General features: G+C 49.4%; 6 protein-coding genes and 1 non-coding gene across 7 annotated transcripts; 3 read left to right on the forward strand and 4 right to left on the reverse strand.

Moving 5' to 3' along the window:
• Positions 1-2700: 2700 nt before the first annotated feature.
• Positions 2701-3747, reverse strand: G6M90_00g108510 (uncharacterized protein; the record flags this gene model as incomplete). The annotated part of the gene is made up of 1 exon (XM_014688509.1): positions 2701-3747. The coding sequence occupies one exon, from the start codon at positions 3745-3747 to the stop codon at positions 2701-2703; it is 1047 nt and encodes a 348-aa protein (XP_014543995.1).
• A 3100-nt stretch (positions 3748-6847) lies between these two features.
• On the forward strand, positions 6848-8344 carry agl3 (Alpha-galactosidase 3; the record flags this gene model as incomplete). Its single annotated transcript, XM_066131755.1, has 2 exons — positions 6848-7332; positions 7393-8344. The coding sequence occupies 2 exons, from the start codon at positions 6848-6850 to the stop codon at positions 8342-8344; spliced, it is 1437 nt and encodes a 478-aa protein (XP_065987825.1).
• Positions 8345-9596: 1252 nt separating this feature from the next.
• On the reverse strand, positions 9597-11004 carry SRPK1 (SRSF protein kinase 1; the record flags this gene model as incomplete). The annotated part of the gene is made up of 2 exons (XM_014688507.1): positions 9597-10390; positions 10446-11004. 2 exons carry the CDS (start codon positions 11002-11004, stop codon positions 9597-9599), a joined length of 1353 nt encoding a protein of 450 aa, XP_014543993.1.
• Positions 11005-12002: 998 nt separating this feature from the next.
• On the reverse strand, positions 12003-13067 carry G6M90_00g108540 (uncharacterized protein; the record flags this gene model as incomplete). Its single annotated transcript, XM_014688506.1, has 1 exon — positions 12003-13067. One exon carries the CDS (start codon positions 13065-13067, stop codon positions 12003-12005), a length of 1065 nt encoding a protein of 354 aa, XP_014543992.1.
• A 1101-nt stretch (positions 13068-14168) lies between these two features.
• Positions 14169-15404, forward strand: G6M90_00g108550 (uncharacterized protein; the record flags this gene model as incomplete). Its single annotated transcript, XM_014688505.1, has 1 exon — positions 14169-15404. One exon carries the CDS (start codon positions 14169-14171, stop codon positions 15402-15404), a length of 1236 nt encoding a protein of 411 aa, XP_014543991.1.
• Positions 15405-17419: 2015 nt separating this feature from the next.
• On the forward strand, positions 17420-17516 carry G6M90_tRNA00000113. Its single transcript has one exon. It is a non-coding gene; the product is annotated as a tRNA-Leu (tRNA).
• A 1026-nt stretch (positions 17517-18542) lies between these two features.
• TRI14_3 (Trichothecene biosynthesis protein 14) lies at positions 18543-19649 on the reverse strand (the record flags this gene model as incomplete). The annotated part of the gene is made up of 2 exons (XM_014688504.1): positions 18543-19440; positions 19495-19649. 2 exons carry the CDS (start codon positions 19647-19649, stop codon positions 18543-18545), a joined length of 1053 nt encoding a protein of 350 aa, XP_014543990.1.
• Positions 19650-22631: the final 2982 nt, after the last annotated feature.

Consider the following 22631-nt stretch of genomic DNA (forward strand, 5'->3'; position numbering starts at 1 on the left):
TTGTGTCATCTTCCATATCGGATAGTTTGATTTTGAACGTCTTGAAACTGCTCGCCGCCTTGCCTGCTTAAGCGGAGTTCCCGCCAACAAGTCATGTCCATGGATGATGCCAGAATAGCGAATGAGGCATCGGTGAAATCCCCCTCCCAGCATAGTCTAGTTGGATGCCAGGCCAAGTGGCCATCAAATATTTTGTATACATCCGAGAGACACTCAAAGTGCTTCCGAGGATTCTCGAGGAGCCGTTGGTTTTGCTCGGAATGATCGTACTGAACAACGTTCTGTAGATCGGTCTGGGGGCAACCAGCGTCCTCAGCAGAGGTCGGGGCGAGCTTTTCGTGCCAACTTCGACAATCTCGGTGGAAGTCAACGACTTCAGCTGATCACGGAAGATTTGGTCGACATCGTCTTCAATGCAGTAAAGAGGACGGTCTGAATATCCGGGCAGACAATCAGAAGTCTCGTAGCAATCTCACCTGCCATAAGGAGCATGTTCTTCCAGCCTCCCTCCAATGTTGCGGCATATTTGACCCAGGGTGCCAGTAAACTGCTTTACCCGTGATACTTACTCGTGGGGGGCATGATCTTGGGGCATTTCGGAAGCAGGTACTCCGTACATGATAGATTCTAGGTCGGAAGAGTTGGAAGACTTGAGAGGAGTCTGAGACAGAAGTAGCATCCTTCCCCGCTCGTAATCTTGAGTAGCCAGGCCACGCGTAGCCGACGACGAATAGAAGCGTGCCCTGGATCATCGCGTATGACAGGCATATGTCAGCCGCTTTTGCCCTCCTATCCATATTAATGATTCTACCCATCAAACAGTCACTGGCAGCACAAATCACCCTCCTGTTGCGACGAGTATCAGATATCACGATGCAAACGAACTCCCCCGAGCCTGACCCAGTCCTGGCTTCCGTTCTAGAGATTACAAAGGGTTGTGTTTGCAAGTTGGAGGCATGCTCAACGCCAAATAACCAAGGAGGCATCGCAGCCATGGACAATAGGATGGCAGATTTATTTCCTCGGGCGGACAGCGTTGGGGCAGCTGTTGAAGAAACTGCCTCCCTTGACTGGAGCTTCAGACGCAGGTCTAACAACCTCGTGTGGGTGCAGACCCTTCTGATCATGCTAGGCGAGTCTATTGAAATTCAACCAACCGGTTGACGATGCCGTCCACCAGTCGATTCGGCTATGGGGAATCCGTCCTTAATTCGCGTGGCAACCCGACGGACTGGAGAGGCATAACGACGACAGAGAGCAGACAGGCTGTTTGATCCAGCAGAATATGAGGAACGAAGACGGCATCTCGAGTTCGTCATTCTCCTTCGGTCCAGCGAATCCGGCATACTAAGTCAGCCTGACTCGTTCAGTTTGATCATAGCCCAGAAGAGATTGATCAAAGCCAGTCTTTTTCGGCGCCATCGACTCGTCATCGCCCGAGAGCGCTCAAAGACGCCCAAGGGCAACGGCAAAGTAGGCCGTTGAATCTTCCATCTCCCACCAGCGCACCAGAATCGATCGATACAAAAGGAGAAGAGGCCAGGAACCACTGTGGGACTGGCTGCAGCTTCAACCGCCGAGGGAACTCTCTGGGCTGTGAAGGACGGCGATATGCACCTGGGGCTGTGAGGAGGCAGATCACAGCTCTCGCCGCCGACACCGAGTTCCCAAGGCCATCCCACAACCCTCAGGGCGTTCGCATTGGAAAACATCCGTGCTATCGTCAGTTGATTCACGACGAAGAGACGACGAATCCCAACCCACGGAGGATCCCGCTCCATACCACATTAATGTCATTTGCGTACTAAAGACTATCAGGAAACATAGTATCGATGACTCGCCGCCTTACACTCGTATTATTGAGGGGTGTCCGTCGCCTCGCCCGCTTCTTAGTACCCGAACGGAACGGGAGGCCCATCTTAAAGCCGATCATAGATCTCAACGGTGCTGTCCTTTGTGCCAAGAGCAGGAGCTCATATTCGACTCCGAAGAGGAGATGACGAATCACCCGGCAGCCAAGCACTACGGGGACGTTCTAAAAGGCGGTAAACAATTGAAATAAAACCAAACTACGGTGACGTGCAAAAACCGACCTTCTCGACGCTGTTAGCTTGGTCCGAAATGCCTCGAACGAGAATCAAGTCGTGAGGTCCCGCCCGTCTCACAGAAGTGAGGATTCTGCCGACGGTATGGACCATGTGCCGAGGCACTTTGACAAGTTCTCCCCGCGCGCTCGTCCCCGGACACAACATGATGTACGCGGCCTCTCGAGGCAGGTTGGAACTTCTTGCCTACGACAGAACGAGCACAATACAGACCGGTCGGCGGAATGGATCGCGAATGCAGACTGCGGTGCCTCCACGGAACTCTAGGCCTCAAGTTAAGAAGCCATGGGCCGCGAAGTAAACGTCCCAGAGCATGTTCAGGAGCCAGGCTACGTCTTGGCACATTATTCGTGTGATGGCTATATTATTGCCTCGCTGTGTAGCTATGCAGCTATCTAGTAATTTAAGCGTAGTCCAAGTACACAACTGATGTGAATAACCTACGCGCCGAGGCAGGGAAAGAACCTGCATATATCGGACAAAATCTATACACATGAAAGAAAATCATCGTCGTCTGACAATATTGCTCCATCACCCCATGGCCCAAGATGCCTAAATTCCGCTAATACGCCAGGCTCTTTTATTGATGGCCGTTTTAAGAACGCCTTTTGGCTTTCCTCTTCCTATGGCGTCTGACATTCGGGTACACGGAGCTCCGTGGCACGAAATTAATTACCGGTTTCCCTTCGTACTCGGTCATAGGGGAATCGTAGAATGCCTTCAACTCTTCAAGATCTTGTTGCTGGACACGCAACAGGCTCGAGTGAGTGTAATAGTCCATCACACTGTTCTGGCATCCGTTCCCCCACTTCGCGGACCACTTGTACTCCTTCTCCTTTGCGAATACGTGGCGGAGACCGAGGATATGACCGATCTCATGGGCGAGAATATTAGCCTGATAATCGACGTGGGTATCTGAAAAGGCCAGGGCGTAGATATGGAGGGTGCGTTGATTTCGACGACCCCCATTAGGGAGGAAGGCATTGGCTAGTACGTCCTCAGTGTCAGGCCGATGCTTAGGCCTATAAACCACCCTGAATGTGGCCTTGCGGTCGCGTCTCACTTGCTTAAAGGTGGCACCAACGCCCATCCACATGTGTATGGCCTCGGTCAGCTGGTTGGTAGCGTAAGAGGCGTCATCAGGGCTTGGAAATGTCTCGGTGCATATAACATAAGTCAGGACGCTGCCAGGAGCCCATCGTGGGACGTGGTCTCCAAATCCAATCTGGGCCGAACAGGGGTCCGTCTTAGCATGTTGTTCTGTGACGCAGCGATCGCTATGTGGAGAGCGAGACGTCGGTCGACTGCGGAGGGGACTGGGCTCTCGTCCCAGCGTGCCCAGCTGATGTTGAAAGCTGGCAAGGCTGTGGTTTACTACGGAGTGCACAGTTTTGAAGGTGATTGAAAAGGCAATCACTTCGACGACTTTGTTGTTGGTTAAGTAGACAAGGGCCGAGAGCCCCTTGGTGAGAACCAGCTCTGTGCAACGAGGTGGTTCAAAGATCCCGCAGTCATTGGCGGTTATGGGTATCCCAGCGGTGGCACTGGGATTGAAATAATTCAAAGACTGTGCCGAGAAACTCGGTCGGGGTACTGGTACAGCGGCAAGGCGAGCCCGCCAGTCGCTCGTACTGGCGGCCATCTGATTGGTATGCAGTTTCCAGACAGGGGGATGATGGTTATTGGCGGTAGAATGTATCTTGATGACAAGAAATGTCTAACGAGATGTTGTAAGGATGAAGGTGTCGGTTAAAAAGCAGAATGCCACGTCGGTCTTTATGGACCAACGGGGCGGTCTGAACTCCCAGAGAAAGTCGGATTTGCCTGTTTATTTCATGTTCACAGGTAATTCTGAACTCTCTACGGAGTATTGCAGTGAATCAATCTTAGGATTTTGCTTCCTGTGTTCATTGGCTGGTCGGTTCTCATTTTGGTCAACATGTGCCACCTGAGGTTGTACATGGCTGAGGCGCCCTGTCCCGGCCGTCGGTGGCTTGGTCGAGAACTGGCTTGAGGCATCATTGGCGGCCTGCCTGGGAGCCGGGATATACGTTAATCCGTCATATATAAATATCTAGTGACATATAAAGTCAAGGAGGATAATTGATGTCTAGCGACTTATGTAGCAGCTGCCCTTCTAGCATTAGTTTCTTCCTGGCCAAGGAACTATTGAAGAAGTAATAGTGTAGGTCAATGATCGGGCTATTGGTTTCAAATGGTGTAAAAGCCAGGTACTATTGAAAGCTAGCTGTTGCTATCGTGGGCTCCCTTTTATGGTGTTGAGCCGGCTTACCTAAGCCGGTTCGCTGCCCCTTTTCGTTGGCTGCAACCACTCCAACATCTAGGTGTATTGTATAAAATATAAATTACAGTGAATACAAATCGATCAATGACATCGGTTACATTGGTTGTCGCGCAACTCTCCACCAGGCTTATACAGGGGAATAGAGATGGGTAGTAGTCGAGTGGAGTTGGGCAAGGGCGTGATGTGATCAATGCCTTCATGCTGAGATATTACATTGCTGCAAAGGGGGGAAACCAATCAATTGATGTTTGCAACACACTTCGGTGCTACAAGTTGTTCCAGGTGTGGTTGCTACGACCCTAACCCTAAACCGTACCGTTGCTGTCGGGTAGTCAAATAACTTTTCGAAAGCTTGAACACATAGTACTAGGGAAAATTAAACTATAGTCGCGTAAAATGGCGTTTTAGACGATGAATTGGATTTTCGCTTAATATTTGACACAACGTATGCAAGATGAGGTCATCTCTCATTTAGTATCATATATACGCCGGGTTGTGGCTGGGCAGTCGGGTGACTTGCAGAAGATTATTATGAGAAGCCTCGAACCACTTCAAGAACAAGCAAGCAATGACTAAATGCTGAACTCTTTATCAGACGACTGCGTCTCGTCCACTGCTGTCTTGGTGCATGTTGTGTACGTAGCCAGTTGATACTTGTCGGCGTATAACCTCGACTATATGATGGCCTGTGGTCATTACGTCCTTGTTCTTCTCCAGCTGTCCTTTGTCAAGTCATCCTTTCGGATTCCCGTGACGCCCAATAGCTCCATTACTCACCCGAAATGGGCTGTTCTGGCCTTTTACCACTTCCAATAAACTGATTGATACGATACCTACCGCTGTCCTCGCCGCGAGCAGAGCGTCCCTGTTCGCTCGACAAGCGACTACTACAGTTACAGTCACCGCAGACAGCAGTGACGACGACAGAACAAGCACGCTGACTGGAGGTGCAATTGCAGGCATAGTTATTGACTCTGTTGTTGGTATCCTACCAGACTCCTTATTTGGGTGATTCGTTCGTGCTTCAACCTCGGAGCGCCGCCCAAGGAAAGAGAGAGATTGTATCACCATATCGAGCCGACGCGACACCGGCATCATTCTCGACATCATTCGCGCCCTCGAAGCTACCCCTACACGTCTGAAGTGTCAAGGCCGCACCCGTCATTTTAACTGATACTGGCAGAGCTGGCAGCAGTCAAAGGCAGCCAACGTACTATTACTCGGACGAGAGAAGAGGCCGGCGTTACAAAAGGGCTCATTAATTTCTTGAATATTAGGAGATGATGTGTCACCTCTAGAATATAATTTTACGCTGTAATATAGGCTCATAAGAACAACTGCTGGCCCGGGGATTTATTGGACGGACGTTTGGTGCATGTGGTTTAATAAATAGCGACGAGCCATGGAGGAAACGCATCTAGTAATAGCGCCCTTGGCCGAATAACCCTGATATCCAAGCAATAAGCCTGTTCTTTCGAGTATCTTTCTGTGGCCTTGATACCTTTGGAGGCGTATACTTTAATTGCAAATAAACGAAATCTCATTTATAGCGCAACTACCTACAACACATTTCGGCTTCTTACGTTTAGACACAGCCTTTTGAAAACGTATTGGACTTCAAAATATTACTCGCTCTTGACAATTTTATATGCTTGCAATTGAATCTGGTCAATTCTCAGGGAACTGCAAATGCGTCGCAGATAACAACGCCTGCCACCATCCCGCCGCCAACAAGGTCCAAGCCAGTCTTTGTCTTTAATTATTCACCGTAAAATTTCCCCCCCTGTGCTCGAAAGCAATCAATGAACGTAGTAGTCTTAGAAGCATTACCAGAGGCTCCTTTTGCCCATGGTTCAATGTCAGACTGCCTCGCCGTGGCGCTCGTTGTCTTGAGTAGGTCTATTCGGAACTAATCACCACCGAACAAAAGGAAGTCATGGCCATGATAGAAGATACCGATGGTTGCTTTTATTTCACCTTGTACGTGCGGGACGTCCTTGGCCAGAAAGCTGGTTTGACGATTGTCTCACCGTGATGCGCGAACACCCCTCTGCCGTGGCTTCTGCTGTTGACCTCGAGGCCCTTCAGCCACTGACACATGCGGCGGTAGTAAAAGTATAAATTAAGACATGGCTCTGGTCGATGGATACACTACTGCAGCAAGACAGCCGCCACTTGAAACCATTGGCCAATAACTGTTGGCGATGTGGCGCTCTCAACTTGAGTGGCCCTGGTGTTTAGCCTTTGCATTCCATGGATCCGGCCAAGATCGTTTAGAGAATGCCTGGATCTCTGCTGTGAGCCCTTTTGTATATATACTCCTGCGAATTTCCGGTGTCCTCGAGGCCAAATCAAGTTTGCCCCATGGTCAGTGTAGGGCCAATAGTAGATACAAATGATTCTCGCCAATCTTTTCCTGTTATCCCAGTCTCTGGCGATGACCACTGCATTGCAACAGCTCAAAGTCCTCCAGGTTGGTAAAACCCCAAATGGATTCAATGGCCCAGCGTACGGTTGGTCTTCTTTCGGCATGTCGGTCCACTCGCCAACGTTTGAAATGAACGAATCCTCCATCATCCAACAGTGCGATGTTCTGAGTAGCACGCTCGGCAATAACTATCCTTATTGTAACTTGGACGCAGGCTGGACCGGCCCCACAGACAACTTCGGGCGCATCATGTACAACAAGACACTCAACCTCCCAGATCTTGCCAATCATCTCCACAGCATAGGTTTGTTCCTGGGTGTATACGTCGTACCTGGTGCACTCAAATCAGATGCCAAGAAGACTATATACGGAACAGACGTCACGATTGGTCAAGTATGCTCCGGCACAGAAGGGTTGGCGAGGTGCGTTTTCAACTACAGCCGCCCCGAAGTCCAGCAATGGCACAACTCTGTTGTAGCACAGTTCGCATCGTGGTATGTTCTCAAAATTTGTGGCGACTCCCATATTTATACATGCTTACTCGCTGTTCTCAGGGGCGTAGACCTCATCAAGCTCGATTATGTGACCCCCGGCTCTCCGCCTCCGCCGGGAAAACAGTCCAAGCTTCCGGCAAACCAGAGCGAGGCCGTGATTGCGTATCATAAGGCAATTGAGAACAGTGGCCGGCAAATGCGGCTAGATATTTCCTGGCAGCTAGACTTGTCAGAGCCGTCCTTTGCCATATGGAACCAAAATGCTGATTCGATGCGAGTCGATTCAGATATTATCAATTATCAAGGCAGCTCGTTGACGAGCTGGAAGGCCATTCAGCGAGCGATTGATAATTATCGCAACTGGACAATTGCTGCGCTTGACTTGCCCTTCGCACTCGACATATATGCGGATTTATCCAGTCTTGCCGTCGGCAACAATGAAACACTTGCTGGTGTCAACGCCACCCAACAACAGACAATAATGACCCATGGGATTGCTTCCGGATCCAATTTGATCCTGGACTCGGACTTGACGCAGCTGGATGGTAGGCTGAGCCAGTCTCTATTGTTGAATGCCTCAGTTTTGCAGTTGGCCGACTTTACTGCTCGATACCCCATGCAACCAAGGAATCCAGGGACAGGAGGACAGGACGCAAAGCAGCTGCAAGCGTGGATTGCAGGGCCATCAGAAGACAGTCGCGCAGTTGTAGTGATTGCAAATTATGGTCCTGACCAGGGCCAGGGCGGCTTCAACACTTCCCTAAGGGGACCACAGCAAGTGACTGTGTCTTGGACCGACCTTGGCATCAGTGGGTGCTGGCAGGTGAGGAATGCCTGGACTGATGAAATTGAGGGTCGGATGGATACAAGTATTTCTGTGCTGTTGGGTGAAGGCGAAAGTGTCTTGTTGGACCTGACCTACGTGGGTTTGTCTTCAAGAGTCGGTACATGCGGTTTTGCTGCCAGGGCAGGGAAATTTATGAGCAGGTTCTTATTTCAGACACCTGGTTGACAAGTGAAACCACGTTTGCAAACAATTATCGTCTATCCATTTGAAAATTAGGATCGAAAAGCACTACTATAAGCCGGAATGGTATTACTCACGTTATGCGTACCTGCCGGGGGAGGCGGTCTATTTCAAATCCTAGAGCCCGATAATGAATCTTCATTGAACATGTGAGCTTGAACCTTGTCGAGATCCTGGGACGAAGTGCAAAGCCAAATGAACCTCACTTTGGTCCGATGTTATGTCCTTCTTGGAAAGGGAATTCTCACCAACCACGTGCTAATTTTCATGAATCCATCTTCGGGGTTCTGTCAGACGAAAGCCGGAAGTTCTCTAAAAATTGCCATTGCCAGAAAGTAGTTGACCGAACCCTTGGGGTCAGAACCAGTGTCAGCGTAGCATGCATATGACCCTTGACTAAACGGTGGGCTAGCCCGACAAGGAAATGCCTTATTCCAAAGTCAAAATTAAGCATGCCTTACTAGACTTTTCTACCCCGCCGCATTTCCTGGGCAATGTAACCAAATGTTGGTCAGATGATGCGGGGAGAGAACTGCTGTTGTTGAAGGCATCAACACCTCTACATCCAAGGACGGAATATTTCCACTCTCATGAGCCATTCCTTACACTCGGCATTTAGGTCGCTCACAACATTTACAAAGACAGCCGGCAGCTGATGTGAAACCCGGCTGGTTGGCCATGGTCGTGGGTTACATGTCCAAAGCGGCACTAGAACACGCCATTGTTGCCCTTGAAAAGAGCAACATCCATGTGGTTCCCTAGTCAGACATCATTTTTTTACAATACTGAAGGTGTATGCCGTGACGGCATGGGGCAGAGTCCGCGGGACACATTATTCTCAGTCACGCAAGCCTGCGAAAACAACGCTTTCCCAACAGGAATCTGTCAAGCATAAAAATCCAGGTTTATCCAAGAGTGGGGTTGCTTGGCAGGCTGAAAGGAAAGTAGCATGCCAAACAGTCCTTCATAAACATTGATAGAATAGTAAGCAGTATATGGCTAATCATTGTGGCAGGACCCCAAAACAGCGAGCGTGGATGCAAAAGTGGCTTGTTTTAAGAAGTACAGGAACTACAATAAAAGCTTCTCGGATAGGCTTCGTTGGCACGAGAATGATATTCAACCGTTTCAGCTCGGCTTTATATGACGTATGCTCTCTAATATGGGTGAGGGGTGTTTAGGGCTTGACTCAAATATAGGAATTTGGCACACATGTCAGCATGCTGTCGGCGTCAAGTCATTTCCTGGGTTCTCCATCCACCGATTGAGTTCTCAGCATCCTCTCGTAGTCCGGCATCGCGTACCTAGTCATCCACTCCGAGCCAATAACCTCGTTGACGCTGCAACGTTGCTCCGGTCTGTACGCCAGCATCGGCCGCAACATGGCAAGCAGAGCCTCCTTCTCGGCCGAATCCATCGTCTCCATGTTTAATTTTCTGCGCCCGCTTTGGATAGTATCCTCAAACTGGTGGTCAAAGGTACACATAGGACCGTCTTCGACTCGGATAAGCTGGCCGTCCTCCGTAAAGCCCTCTGAGTGCGCATCCCATTTCTCCCACCATTCATCAGGCAGTTTCCCGAGAGTCTCGACCTGCATCCCTGTCACGTCGTCCTCGGTACCCCAAAACACCTCGAACAAGGATCGCTGGGCGAGGGTGGCCCAGACAGTACATGCGAGGGTCCAGATGTCGCTGGAGAACGACTTCGGCTTCGTTGGCTCAAACCTAGACTCTGGTGGGCGAAAATGCACCGGCGTGCAACATTCGAATTTCGACTCCTGCGAAGGGCGGTATGACTCGCCAAAGTCAGCGAGGACGATGTCGGCCTCGGACAGGGGAAGCTTGTCGATACGCTCCATGGGGAACCAGACGGGCAGAGTGGCAACGGGTGGGACGCCCGATGGAATCGGCTTGTCACCAAACGTCTGAACTGGCTCTTGTTCTGGCTCTCCGCAGTGCTCCAACAGCTCCTCTTCAGACCAGAGATGAAATTTCTGCGGAAGTCTGAGTAGGACGTTGCCGAGATGAAGGTCTGGTGTCGGTCAAGTCAGTGGGTGTCGGGACAGCGAACAGGTACTAGCACTCACCTCCGTGGACAAACCCCTTAGCATGCAGGTAGGCAACCGCAAGAATTAATTGAGCTGCGATAGCACGTGCAACGGGCAGCATTAGAGGTGCGTAGAATCCTCTGCGTTTTCCCTCGTCCACGCTGCACCGTGCAACATCGGTGACCAGGCACGTATGGGTGCCGTGGGGACCATTGATGTGAAATGTGTTGAGAAGTATGGGCATCATGCCCCGGCCCAGGGCGTCGTCGTTCCCATCGCCGTCCACCTGAGACGGATGCCTTAGGAGGGACAGAATCTCAGACTCACGCGGGCTCGCATCCGCCGTGCAGACTTTGACCGCAACGAGTCGCTGGAGCACCTCGTCTCGCGCGAGCCAGACCGTGGAATAGCTGCCGTGGCCGAGCTTTTGCAGTACATTGTAATGACCGCCAAGTCGATCGTCGATGGCCACTGGATGGTAGCCACCAGGGCCATATCTGTAAAAAGGCTCCGCGTCGTCAATAGCATGGAAGCGGACCCCAGAGTCCGATTCAGACGTGCGGCTCCCATCTGGGGTCTGTGTTGCTGGTTTGCTCATGACGAAACGTGACGAGGCCCAATGTGCAGGATAGAGTCGAAATAAAGGACAGCGGAAGCCGCCAGCTGGAGCTGCTAGTAGGGGAAATGGAGGAGAAAGAAAACCTTGACAGCTTAGCAGAGCCAAAGATGGCCTTCTCATCACCGTTGAGATAGGACTGGAGTTGCAGTAAGTCTTGATTATGCACATGGGTGTGACAAGGGCTAGGCTTGGAGCAATGACTCAATTCATCTAATAACAGTCTTTAGTATCAAAGGTCCTTGGTTTTCCTCAAGGCCTTGTTGACCAAAGGGGTCTTTAAATACAAGAAGTCGGTGAGGGACTTTGCCCTAGGTCTCGTGATCAGAGCCCTCGTGCAACTATCGTCGGGATCAAGGCTCGGCCCGTGCCTTCATGGCAACGTGTCATCCGTGTAACAATGCGTGATTCTGTCAGGGATTGAAGGGATGTTGGCAAAGATGAGGCCGTTGGCCAACGTGGAAGGGGATGGCGACTTACGTAAGCTGTCACTTACACAGGGCCTTGCTAAGAAGAAGAACGTTGTTGGTCGACTGTCCACGCGTCACGGAAATTATTACTGCCCCTGGCCTTGTAATTCTAGCTGTAGGAATAACATCAGGTCTGGACTTAGTAATTTGACCCAGGGATATTGCCTAGTCCCTATTGTAATAGTACCCTAAAATATAAAGTCATATAGTATTTCTAGCCGCTAAATTTATAACTATCTTGCCCGCATTTTTATATAACTTAATATCTAATACAGGCTTAAGTTATCTTATAATTAATATAAATAAAACTTATAAGGTCTCTTATATAAACGTGATAATAAAAATTCCACCTTTATAAGCTTTAAACTATATTATACTAGGTTGCTTGCGAAACTCAAGGTTATTCAATTCTATTATGCCTCAAGCCAACCTTTAACTTCTCTAGGCCAAGCTGCCGCTACGCTGCGGGTACTAGACGCTATAAATAGAGCTCGCTATAAGCATAATATTTCAGTCATCCAAAAATGTTTCAAATTCCTCATCTAGCAGCTCGGACTCTGATCCAGACTCCTCTTCCACAGTCTTGCCATCTTCACCCCACGCCATGTCATCGCCCAGAATCATAGTCCTGCCAGTCAAGACGTCGAGTGACTGCGTTTCAAACTGAGGTAGTGTATGAGTCAGAATCCTCACAACTTTGGGTGACGTCATTTTGGTTGCGAGAGCCTCTGCCTTCTCTTGTATGTCCGCTTTCAGTTGAAGCAATCCTCCTTCCTGGAAACCACATCGTTTAGAGTGAGCCGCCGAGGTTATCCCTGGTAGGTTGGTAGTCAGGCTCAAGTTGACGACCACTTCGCTCAAGTGCAGACTTTCGTTTGGGTCCTGGGGCTTCAAAACGTCAGGGCAGATGCTGCGCATGCGTACATGAAGGGTTCGAAGCGTGCGCAGAAGGGTGCCGATGGCTGGACAAATATGATGGCTACCCCCTTGCTCTCCCGATGGGGCTAGAATGCTGACAGATGAATCCAGCACTAGCATGCAGAGGTTCTCCATCGAAAGCAAGGCTTGCATCGCTGCTAGCGGCAGATAATCGTCAGAGCTATCCAGCGGCTGAGGGGAGAGATAGCCCCGGGCTCTTATGCGCAAGGTACGCAACCTGTGAGATTTTTGGGCCATAATGGTGAGTTGGGCGAGGTCATTTCCAAGGTCCTTTATCCATGTCTCAGTCGTATGTTCTCTGGGAGCCTCATTCGGGCCACTGTCCTTTAATAGATCCAATTCCGAAGCAGGGTTTTCAGGATATAACGTGGAGAAAGGGGCATGATATCCGCTGAGATCAAGCTCCAGGATTTCCAGGCGGCCCTGAAGTAGAGATGGACTTTTCATGACCCGGGAACTTACTAGGCTACGCAGGGTCTTTTGGTAAAGTTTGATGCACTTGAAAAATACAGGAAGGGCATATTCGAACCATTGTTTGCAGACCGTAAGGCGACCCAAATCTTCGTGGAAAAAAGATGACCCGACTTGATCAAAGATCTGTGTTAGAGTCTCGGGAGGCAATTTGTAAAGTGACATTATAGTCGTCGACTAGGGCGAGTTTTAAGGATTCGCTGTAAAAGGGATATACAATATGTTTCGAGAATTAACGATATGCACATTGAATCTATCTGAAGAAGGTGGTGCGAGATTTGTCAACTCGACGCAGATATCCTTTTATCGTCCACACTGCATAGCGGGGCTCCCCTAGTTTTATTGGCCGTTTTCCACAGCAAGCCTCCACATGGCTGCCCTCTGGGCGCTAAGTGGAGCCACACGATTGGCTGCGCTTCTTTCTTGCTTCCAGTAATCGCCCAAGACAGAAATGCCCTGGTACTTTGTATAGTCTGGTACGGAAATTGCTGTAGGCACCTAGTGCGTGGAACACCTTAAGCAGGTTACAGATTTTTGGAAGGGATGAGAGGGAATTATTACATGTGGCTTATATATACGTTCTTTGTCTAAGTTCTTTTACTAAATCCAGGCTTAATAGTTTATTATATTATTTTACTCCTAGATTGCAGCTTAGGATAGTTATATATAAGGAACACGTCAAGGTTCTTTAATAATATGATAACCCAATTTCAGTCTTTTAATATTGGCTCATAGTTAGAGATTTAGCCGTGAGTTATTGTACAAATAACCGGGAGGAGCTTACAGTACTACCATTTCAACATCTTATCAAATTTCTATGAGGAGTTCTAGTCTAATTCTTGCTCTACCTATTCGCCTCGTACCATACCGTAAGCCAAATTGGAAAAGTACCAGTATCAACGCTTCCACAAGTAGATCAAGCCAGCACTCCCTCCAGGAAACAAAGTATCGTACCGTCCAAGCATGGCAAATCACCAGATAATCTGATACAGAGTCACTTTGGCCTGGCAACACATCGATTCTTCCTTGCCCCTTTTCCTTCAATGTATTGCATGGTCTTCGTGCTGTTGGCAGGCTGGATAGGGAATTTTCTCCGCAGTCACGTGCTTTTGTCCCATCCATACGTTGTCAAAACACCATGAAACGTAGCCCATAATCGTTCATCATCACACCTTCCATTCTCCTTAACTTTCCCTCAAGTTGACAATTTTTCGACAAACTTCCTCAACTTTTGCTCTTATCCAAGGCCCGAACGAACATAAGAAGATGGAAAAACCAAGCGACCACTGGCAGGGCTTTGCTAGTCTGGCTCCAGGTTCAGACAGATATAAGCGAATCCAGCTCCTCTCCTCGGCAAACTTCGAATATCTCAAGGCGCGCGGAATAGAGTCCCGCAAGAAGCATCAACCGGGCTTACCCTCCGATGTCAAATGCAGCGTCAATCTGACACATTTCACATCTGGTTTCAATAATGTCGTCTTCGAACTTGCATTCTCAGACAATGTGTACTGGATAGCCCGGATCCCGCACCAGTGCCAGACCGAGAGTGATAAGACCTCATTAGCAAGCGAGATTGCCACAATGAAGATGATTCAAGAACACACAACTGTCCCGATCCCCCAGGTTTTCGACTTTCAAACGTCCGCGGACCAGCCCTTTGGCTATCCATATGTTTTCATGGAGTACTTGGGCGGCCGTACCCTTCCAAATGGGCTGGCGAGAGCTATACCTTCCCAGCACCATAATAAAGTAGCCAGGCAGCTTGCAAATGTTTTTGCACAACTCCAAAATCTTACCTTCAGCCGCATCGGGCGTCTCTGGTGTGGCGAAAATGCTGATCAGCCCGTCAAGATCATACCCATGGCCTGGCACGCGACGCCTGGCCCGTTGGAAACCTCGCTGGAATACTTCTACAATCAAAAACAGGATGAAAACAGGGAAGCCATTTCCATGCATCCGGATGACCCAAACTGGCGGACTGCTTGTTGGGTGCTGAAAACAGCGCTAACCCACATGATTATTGAGGACAGAGTCCGCGGCCCCTTTCCCCTCTGTCACCTCGACCTGCATTTCGGTAATATGCTTTTTGATAACGACTACAATCTTACGGGAATCATTGATTGGAGCAGTGCCCAGGCTGCCCCCCTCGAGCAGTTGTCGGTCTGCCCGGAATTTGTCACCTTTCCTGGATTATCAGCAGAGGAGAATCAACCCATTGTCGACCTGAAGAAGCTTGTTGTAGAATCTATAATGAAAATGGAGAGCAATCAAGAATGGAGGCCACCCATGGATAATCCAGGAGCAAACATGGTGCTGAAAGCGAATATGACACGCCTTTCCACTTACATGGCTTCTAAGAGCGCAGAAATCACTCATCGTCATTACATGGCTTCTTCAAGGAAAAGCCTTTTCGGTGGCAAGGCAGTTGCAAAGCTCATTTACGGGAAGAGCGTCACTTGGGAACAGCTGACGGAGGTATATGGCACCATGCCGCTCTCCTAGACGATTTTCGCTGCCGTGGTCCTATTTTGTCGCTCCAAAGGCGGTTCTTTTGTATCGTATCTACAAACTTGCTCTATTTGCTACTATGACATACTATTCTTGCCCCCCACCAAATTTTGCATAACGTTTAGGCCAGAGTGTGATATTTATATACACTAAAGATGTTGCTCCTTCTGGGAGCGCTCAACGACTTCCACTTGAATCAGTTCAGGTATACCTTGACAAGGGGTAGTGTGTTAGCTTTGTGAAGCCTGAAACCGACATACTCAAAGAGCTCTATTGGGCACACCAAGACCTGCGATTGCAAGCTTCGTTCGTTGCTAGTTGAGAGTACGGTGGGCAGTAATGGGTGTACGGTTCACCGTTTTAACAAGAAATGATGTGTAATTCCTACCGATGTGCCCTCTGCCATGAAAGTCTTGTCTAGGCTTGTAAAACTGCAACATATAAAGGTGGATAGTTTTTACACAAACTGCAGGAAAGTTTTGGAAAGGGACCTACATTCAACTTCTTCAAGCGAAAATTTGCGAGATCTGCATGTGGAGTGGTCGTCAAGTGGAAAGAGTAGAGGAAGCGGTTCCAAGAAGTCATCACCTGTCAGAGTATATGCCAACCCAGGAGAGCGGGTGACCCCCAGGTACTTTATCAAAAATTGTGAAATATAGGGGTAAATATAGCGGCAAGATATATTAACCTTGTTTACAGCCGGCAAAGCCATGTATATGGTCAAAATTCTACTAAAGACAGAGTATATTTACATGCACTTTCATACAATTCAGGATTGATAAGCCTAGAAAGCCCAACAAACAATGAGACCAGTGATCGGCCAAATTCTCTACTTGATTGAACACCATTCAAGCCACGTCTCTAACCTTGACTTTAATGGTAAGACGGTCCACTTGGAAGCCGCCAGATAGCGAGAAAGCCAAGGTCGTTTGGGTGCAAAGGGGACGTTGTATTGAAGAGCGGGCTTCTTCTTACATGTAGTGTTCAATCCACTCAACTGTGGATAGAATTTGAGGGCATTTTATATGTCATGGAAGGGCTCGGCCACTCATTGGACCCATGTCGCATGTAACTTTTGAAGATATAGCGACGTCGTTTAGGATATTCTAATATACCAGACAAGTTGATGATTGAATTGCCATCACTAATCCGCGCACAGAAAAGGTATCACGGTTTAAAGACACCAAGCCAAAGGGAATTCCACAAGTACCTGTCATAAGTATCCTTATATACCTCTTGACTGTAGATGTCCTGTATTTTCCCGTTAATACAAGGGATGTGTCGAGTCAAGTACACTATGGACAGCCCAGAATGAGATACCTGTCACTGTATCCCTTCACATGGAAACTTGCTCTTGGAGCCTGCAGAAAGGCGCTCGCCTCAAGAACAGAAAGACAGCACTGCAACATGGAAGGCCAAGGCTGCGCTGTGCAGGCCACGACAACTTTCCACATGATGCGATCAAGCATCTATCTATGAAGATCTATAAATATTCCATGATGAAAGACGGGAAGCAGTTCATCTTACATGGCGAAACTGATATGTTAGGGTTACATAGTACTTGCACTTTAATGTTCAATGTTGATACGTATTCCTCCAGAAAGCCCGTGCGAACGACGCGGCCTCCGAGTCCGGACGGGGCGCTTCTGGTCCAGCGGCTGTGGTCCCAGTGCCACTACCTGGGTACATGCATGTGTACCTACTTAGGTAGGTGGTCCAGTGGGCACATGCAAGCCTAGAGCGGGCGCTAACCACAGCCTGGCCTGGTAACATCAGATTGACATATCAAGGTCGCGATGCACGCGTCAACCACACTTCCCATCACATACAGCGCTTGAGAAAGTAATCGCTTTTCATCCAAGAGAAATCGACTTGCTTGATAAATCTGATGAAAAAAACCTGGAAAAGCAGCCCTATCCCTCACCCCTGTCCTGTCCCGGTGGATGCGCTGCACTGGGTGTAAACCCACAACCCTTTATAAGGCATGGTCAGGGTCAAACGTTGACAATACCAAGATGGCCGAGGGGTTAAGGCGGTGGACTTAAGCCATTTTTGGCGTAATTTCCACTATCGAGAGATTCCTGGGTTCGAACCCCAGTCTTGGTAGTTTTGCTCTTTTTGATGGCCGCTTCCTGGCCCAAAGCGATGAATTTTGCACCTATATTTTGCCAAAATGCACCCAACATCTTTCATTTTTGTTCATTCTTTTTACTCAATTTGCATATACTGTCATTCCATGATTCAGCATGTGTGGTGTGGAGGAACCGACAACTCTCGACTTGATGGACGGGTGGCTTACAGCCTTACGCGCGGCAGTCGGCTGCGATGCCTCCTCCCGGAAAGGGCTGCGTGATTGACCGTATGCCATCTCTTGGGGCTACGCGATTACAAAAAGAACCTACTGGACATCTCCAATCAATTCGACAGGACGTTTTGGCTACGAACCCTGGTTTACGACACTCAGTTTAGCGAGTACATCGGCTCCGGGAGCGCGAGCCCGCCACGTCGCAACGCCGCAAGCCATTGTGTGGATGTACTTGTTGCATTTTCTTCCGATTGAACCAGGGGACAGGATTTCAATGACACGAGCGCGGCTGGACAGTTGAAGCTGCTTCCGACCAGTCCCAGGCTGCATAGCGAATAAAAAATAGCCATGCTTGATTCGGGCTGGGCATTGAATGTCCTGCGACGGCGGCCGGTTCAAAAACGGCGTAAACTGGACGGCGGTCCAACATTGTAGTTTTGTCTACGTTGGAGACGCGACATGTTCGTGCTGCGGCTGCGGTATGAATGACTGGACAATCTAGCATGGTGTGCCGGCTAATTCCATCGCTCCTGAGATTTTTGAGGAAATAAAAGAGCCACTTGAATTGATGCAGTGGTGCTCATGTCGTTGAAGTAGTTCATCCCAGCCTTCCAGTATCATCGTGGCCGGCGCTGGTCACGCTATAGATTGGACATGTTCCATTCAACATCTGACACGCAAAATGAGGGAACCCATCAGCTGGCAGCAGGCAGGGGCGCATTGCCCGCTTGGCCCGTCGTACAACTAGCTATAGAGCCCAAACTTCAAGTAACATTGAACAGCTATATACTTCTATAACCCCGCTGGATGCTAAAAGTCCAATGCCACTACTTCTGCAGATACTCCTCCACAGCTGAGGTAATATCCTGGAGGGGAAACTCGGTTCGGTTGCCAGCAACGGTCTCGGGCACGGGGTTTTTAATATCGTCAAAGTACTCAAGAACAGCATAAAGACGGTCCTCCACCTGCACGGTTGTTACAACAACTCCATCGCTCTCGTAATTGTTGGGAATTGCTCCCAGGTTCTCAGCCGAATCCCAGCTACCGTCCTTGGATCGCAGTACATAGACTCCTTTGGAGTTGGAAGCCACTAGGAGAACCTTGCCCTCGTACTTTTTAGGCAGAGTAATGGCTTCAATGTTCTGGAGAACCGCGTCCGTTGTCGGCGGTGTACCGGTTGTTCCAATAGGAACGGGAGTAGGCTTACCCTGTCCCTGGCAACTGTCCCAGCGTTGCAGCTGGCCATTTTGCCCATACGTCGTGAGAAACTTCGTGCCCAGATAGACAATACCAGTGAATCCAGTTACCGTCGTGTTGGTCTCTTCGCTTACATACCATGGAGTTATTTTCTTTCCGATGGGGTCGACCTTGAGAATGGAGCCTGGAAACGTGCCGATGACGTAGGAGTTGCCGGCGGCATCATGCGCCACGTCCTGGTACCCTCCGTACTTTCCATCCAGTGCCGTCGTAAGATTACTCCGCCAGAGCTCGTCGCCCGTTTTCAGGTCGAGCTTGATGAGCCACGTGTCTCCTGTTATGTTCTCTCCCGCCGTTGTCCATGCGGCGCCGGGGTTGACGATGACGGACAGCCGATCGTTGAAGGGGTCAACTTTGACACCGCTTGCGTGATAAGAGGTATCATTGGTAAGTGGTGGAAATTCGGTAATTTTTTCAATGGTGTTTTTCGACGGGCTATACGCGGCAATGGACGAATTGTACAGTGCACTGTAGGGGTCAGTTTTATTGCACCAGACATGACGAGTAAGACGGGAGCCGTACCCAAAATGTAGCAGTTTGCGCTTGAAATCGTAGTCGGCATTTTCGGGATACAGCTGGAAAGAATTCACGATAATATCGGCATCAGTAACCGCCGGCGCAGCGGCGGCGATGGTTCCTAGGGATGCCAACAGGGGCAGGACAGCGGCACGGTGCATGATGGGCAAAGAACTGGCGATATTCTGAATATATTGGCGATTGGTGGATGAAAACCTCGCGAGTACGGGCAGACCGTAGCCATACTATATATTCACTCTCAAAGAAGCAGTGTGTTTACCCATGGGGATTAATCCGGACCTTTCTGCTTGCCAGTGTGGCCTTGTAGGCCGAGTGGGACACCTGGAGCCTAAAGCCGAATGTCTATTAGGATCGTCGATGAGTAATCCCTCGATGTCGCATGAAGTCGCAGCCCTGAATTCAAAAGTATCTGGTCCTTATGCCATTAATGGAATATGCCAAGAAACCTTATCAAATGCGATAGACAAGCCCTACAGTCCACCCCCTGAATTTATGTATTCTTCATGCGTGACCTGACAGGGCAGCTGGTAGCAGGGGGCAGTGCACTAACTATAGCTTATATATTTTAAGAAATCAGGCGTTAGGAGAGGTCAACGGTTTTATATTAAGCTTTTTTTTAATCAGTTAGTAACCCCCCTATAGAACTATTTAAGGGTTAGACTGCGTGTACTACTACGCGCAGGTGTTTCTCGAAAAGACAGCCGACTTGAGGAGCCAAGAGAGACGGAAATATGTCACGTCAAGGTACTCCTCCTTTCCGTCTTACGAATTGACTCTTATTACCGCCCACTAAGCGCACCCGAAGTGGATCCGATGTGGCCCGAATGGGGTTCCGATGGGAATCCCGGCGGGCCGGAGCTATGACCGAATGACCGACTCCATGGCATGCCATCACGTCAGTCGCAAGCAAGGAGGGTCGTTTCGTCTTGATTCGTGTCTTACATGCATGAACGCATTATCCGCCAGGCTTGCATGTTCAATATATGCTCGACCATGGTTATAACGCTTCATTCTCATGCCATATGATAATAGTAGCCCTTTGATATGAACGCACGCCTGGCTATGGGGGTTTGCCTAAGAAAACGCCCCGTCTTACCGTGATCGCAAGACCTGCTGAGTAATATGTACATTGGCTTTTTCCCTCTTTTTTCATCGTTGGTAGGTTCTGTGGTCGGCTCGGTTTTGCCATAAAGAGAGCGCTTTTCCTCCTGCATTAACACCGCAATCATGGCATTTTCCATCGCAATTCCTACGTGGGGACTTTTGTCATGCATCCACGGTCATAATGCAAGCGGCAGCCAGTCACTTATGGCGAGAGGCAACTGACACGGCCAACATATTGTGATAATGCTGCCTGCGACTGTTTGAGCGCATTGCTCATGCGTTTTTTTTATCATGTCGCCATCTGCTCATATATTTCGCAAACGAAATATTCCAGTACCCAAAATTTAGGACTACAAGCACCGTGCCATTGTCTCGGAGCTTCAACCTCAGCAAGTGATTATCCCTGAGAACCATCTTCCCCGACTGTCCTTCCTTGTTCTCTGCAGCGGCACATGAAATGCGTGGGCGGGAAATGAAGCCCACGTTTACGCACCTGATGGAGTCGAACAAGTACAGAGCAAGGCGACAAGTAAAAGACATGGCTAGGGACCACGAATTCAGACACCTTGTCGGAGCTAATTTTATGCATGGGGTATATTCGGATAAGTGGGCAATTATGATGAATGGAATCGCTCCCAGAAATCGGACTCTATTATACGATATAAAAACATGGTAAGTGATGGAACGGACATAGATGGATGGATATTGACGGTTTAAGATGGAGGATACGGGCCGCTTGAAACTGTCAATCAGTTTGTAAGTTCTGGCTTGTGCACTAGTGCTAACCTTGAACGGCGGGTGTGTGATGTATGTGTGCAAACTGCGAGTCCAGACAATGGAGAATTTGCAGTCGTCGGCGGAGAGAAGCCGGTGGCTGCAACGTGTCACAGAGGGGTTTCGCTTCTGGGCGTTGCTGGCTCATTTATTGAGAGCCTTAATCTCCGTCCACGGAATATATGAGGGTATCGTTGCTGCTCATTCGGAGCATGTTCCTATTGTGACAATATTCCATATTCGCACCATGAACCAGGCTGCGTCCGAGCCGAATTGCGGCAGTAAACAGTTCAAGTCACACAACGGCCGCGGTGGAAGGGACTCGACGCACCTCGTCCTTGTTCCGGCAACAGACAACCCGCCACCATTCACGTTGAATTTAGTCCATGGCCAATATTTTAGTCCGAATTGCAGATGGCAAAAGCGCCAAATCACCACATATTATTTGGTCTCAACATGCTCTCAAACCTTATTTGGGGGTATGCAGGCTCGACCAGACCACTTTCAACATGGTCGGTCGGCGTCGCACGAGTAATGCTCAGCGTGGCACTTGCCATGAAACCTTGTCGCTCATCAGGCCACGTTTCGTTGGCCAGTCCGGTTATTAACACCAGTCGACATGTCTCTTCTTGCGCCGCGCCCCATCGATGGAATTGACCCTTTTCGGTTCAGCTGGCGCCTGCACACCACCAGACCGCCAGAATGCGCTCAGGGTCCAGATCCCGTCTGGGGAACCGGACCCGCGCTCGTCATCTCGATCTCCCTTTGCTTTTGCTTCACATGCGTTTGAAGAAACAGAAAAGGAAGAAGAAGAAGAAGAAGATTGCTTTCCTTTTCCTTCTCTCCAGGGTCGAGAATAGCGTACCTGCTCCGTCTAGCAATGGGATAGTTTCGAGCTTTGCCAACATGCCATCTTGAGCCTTGGGTTGACTGTGTATTCCTGTTGAAAGGAAAAACAGAAAATCTACCAAATTACACCTCGCAATTTTGTGAGGCATCCACTTTGGGTAGATTTGCCCACAAACAAGTCCCGCCAGAGCCGTAGACCTCTTGACTTGAACGTTGCGGCTGACTCTGGTGGCGCCAAGGCTTGGGTCGGCTCACGCAGCAAACATCGGAGCGACTTTGCCCCGGATTCCAGCCCTTCAGCTGATGTCAGTTCCTTTGACCGACTGGTTCATCTGGGCGGATCAAGTGCTGCCGTGGTCTGATGGCAGTCGGCCGCCTTGGTAAGCCCCGAGTCT

Source organism: Metarhizium brunneum, chromosome 7 (genome assembly GCF_013426205.1).
Source record: "Metarhizium brunneum chromosome 7, complete sequence".
In the NCBI taxonomy this organism is placed as follows: domain Eukaryota; kingdom Fungi; phylum Ascomycota; class Sordariomycetes; order Hypocreales; family Clavicipitaceae; genus Metarhizium; species Metarhizium brunneum.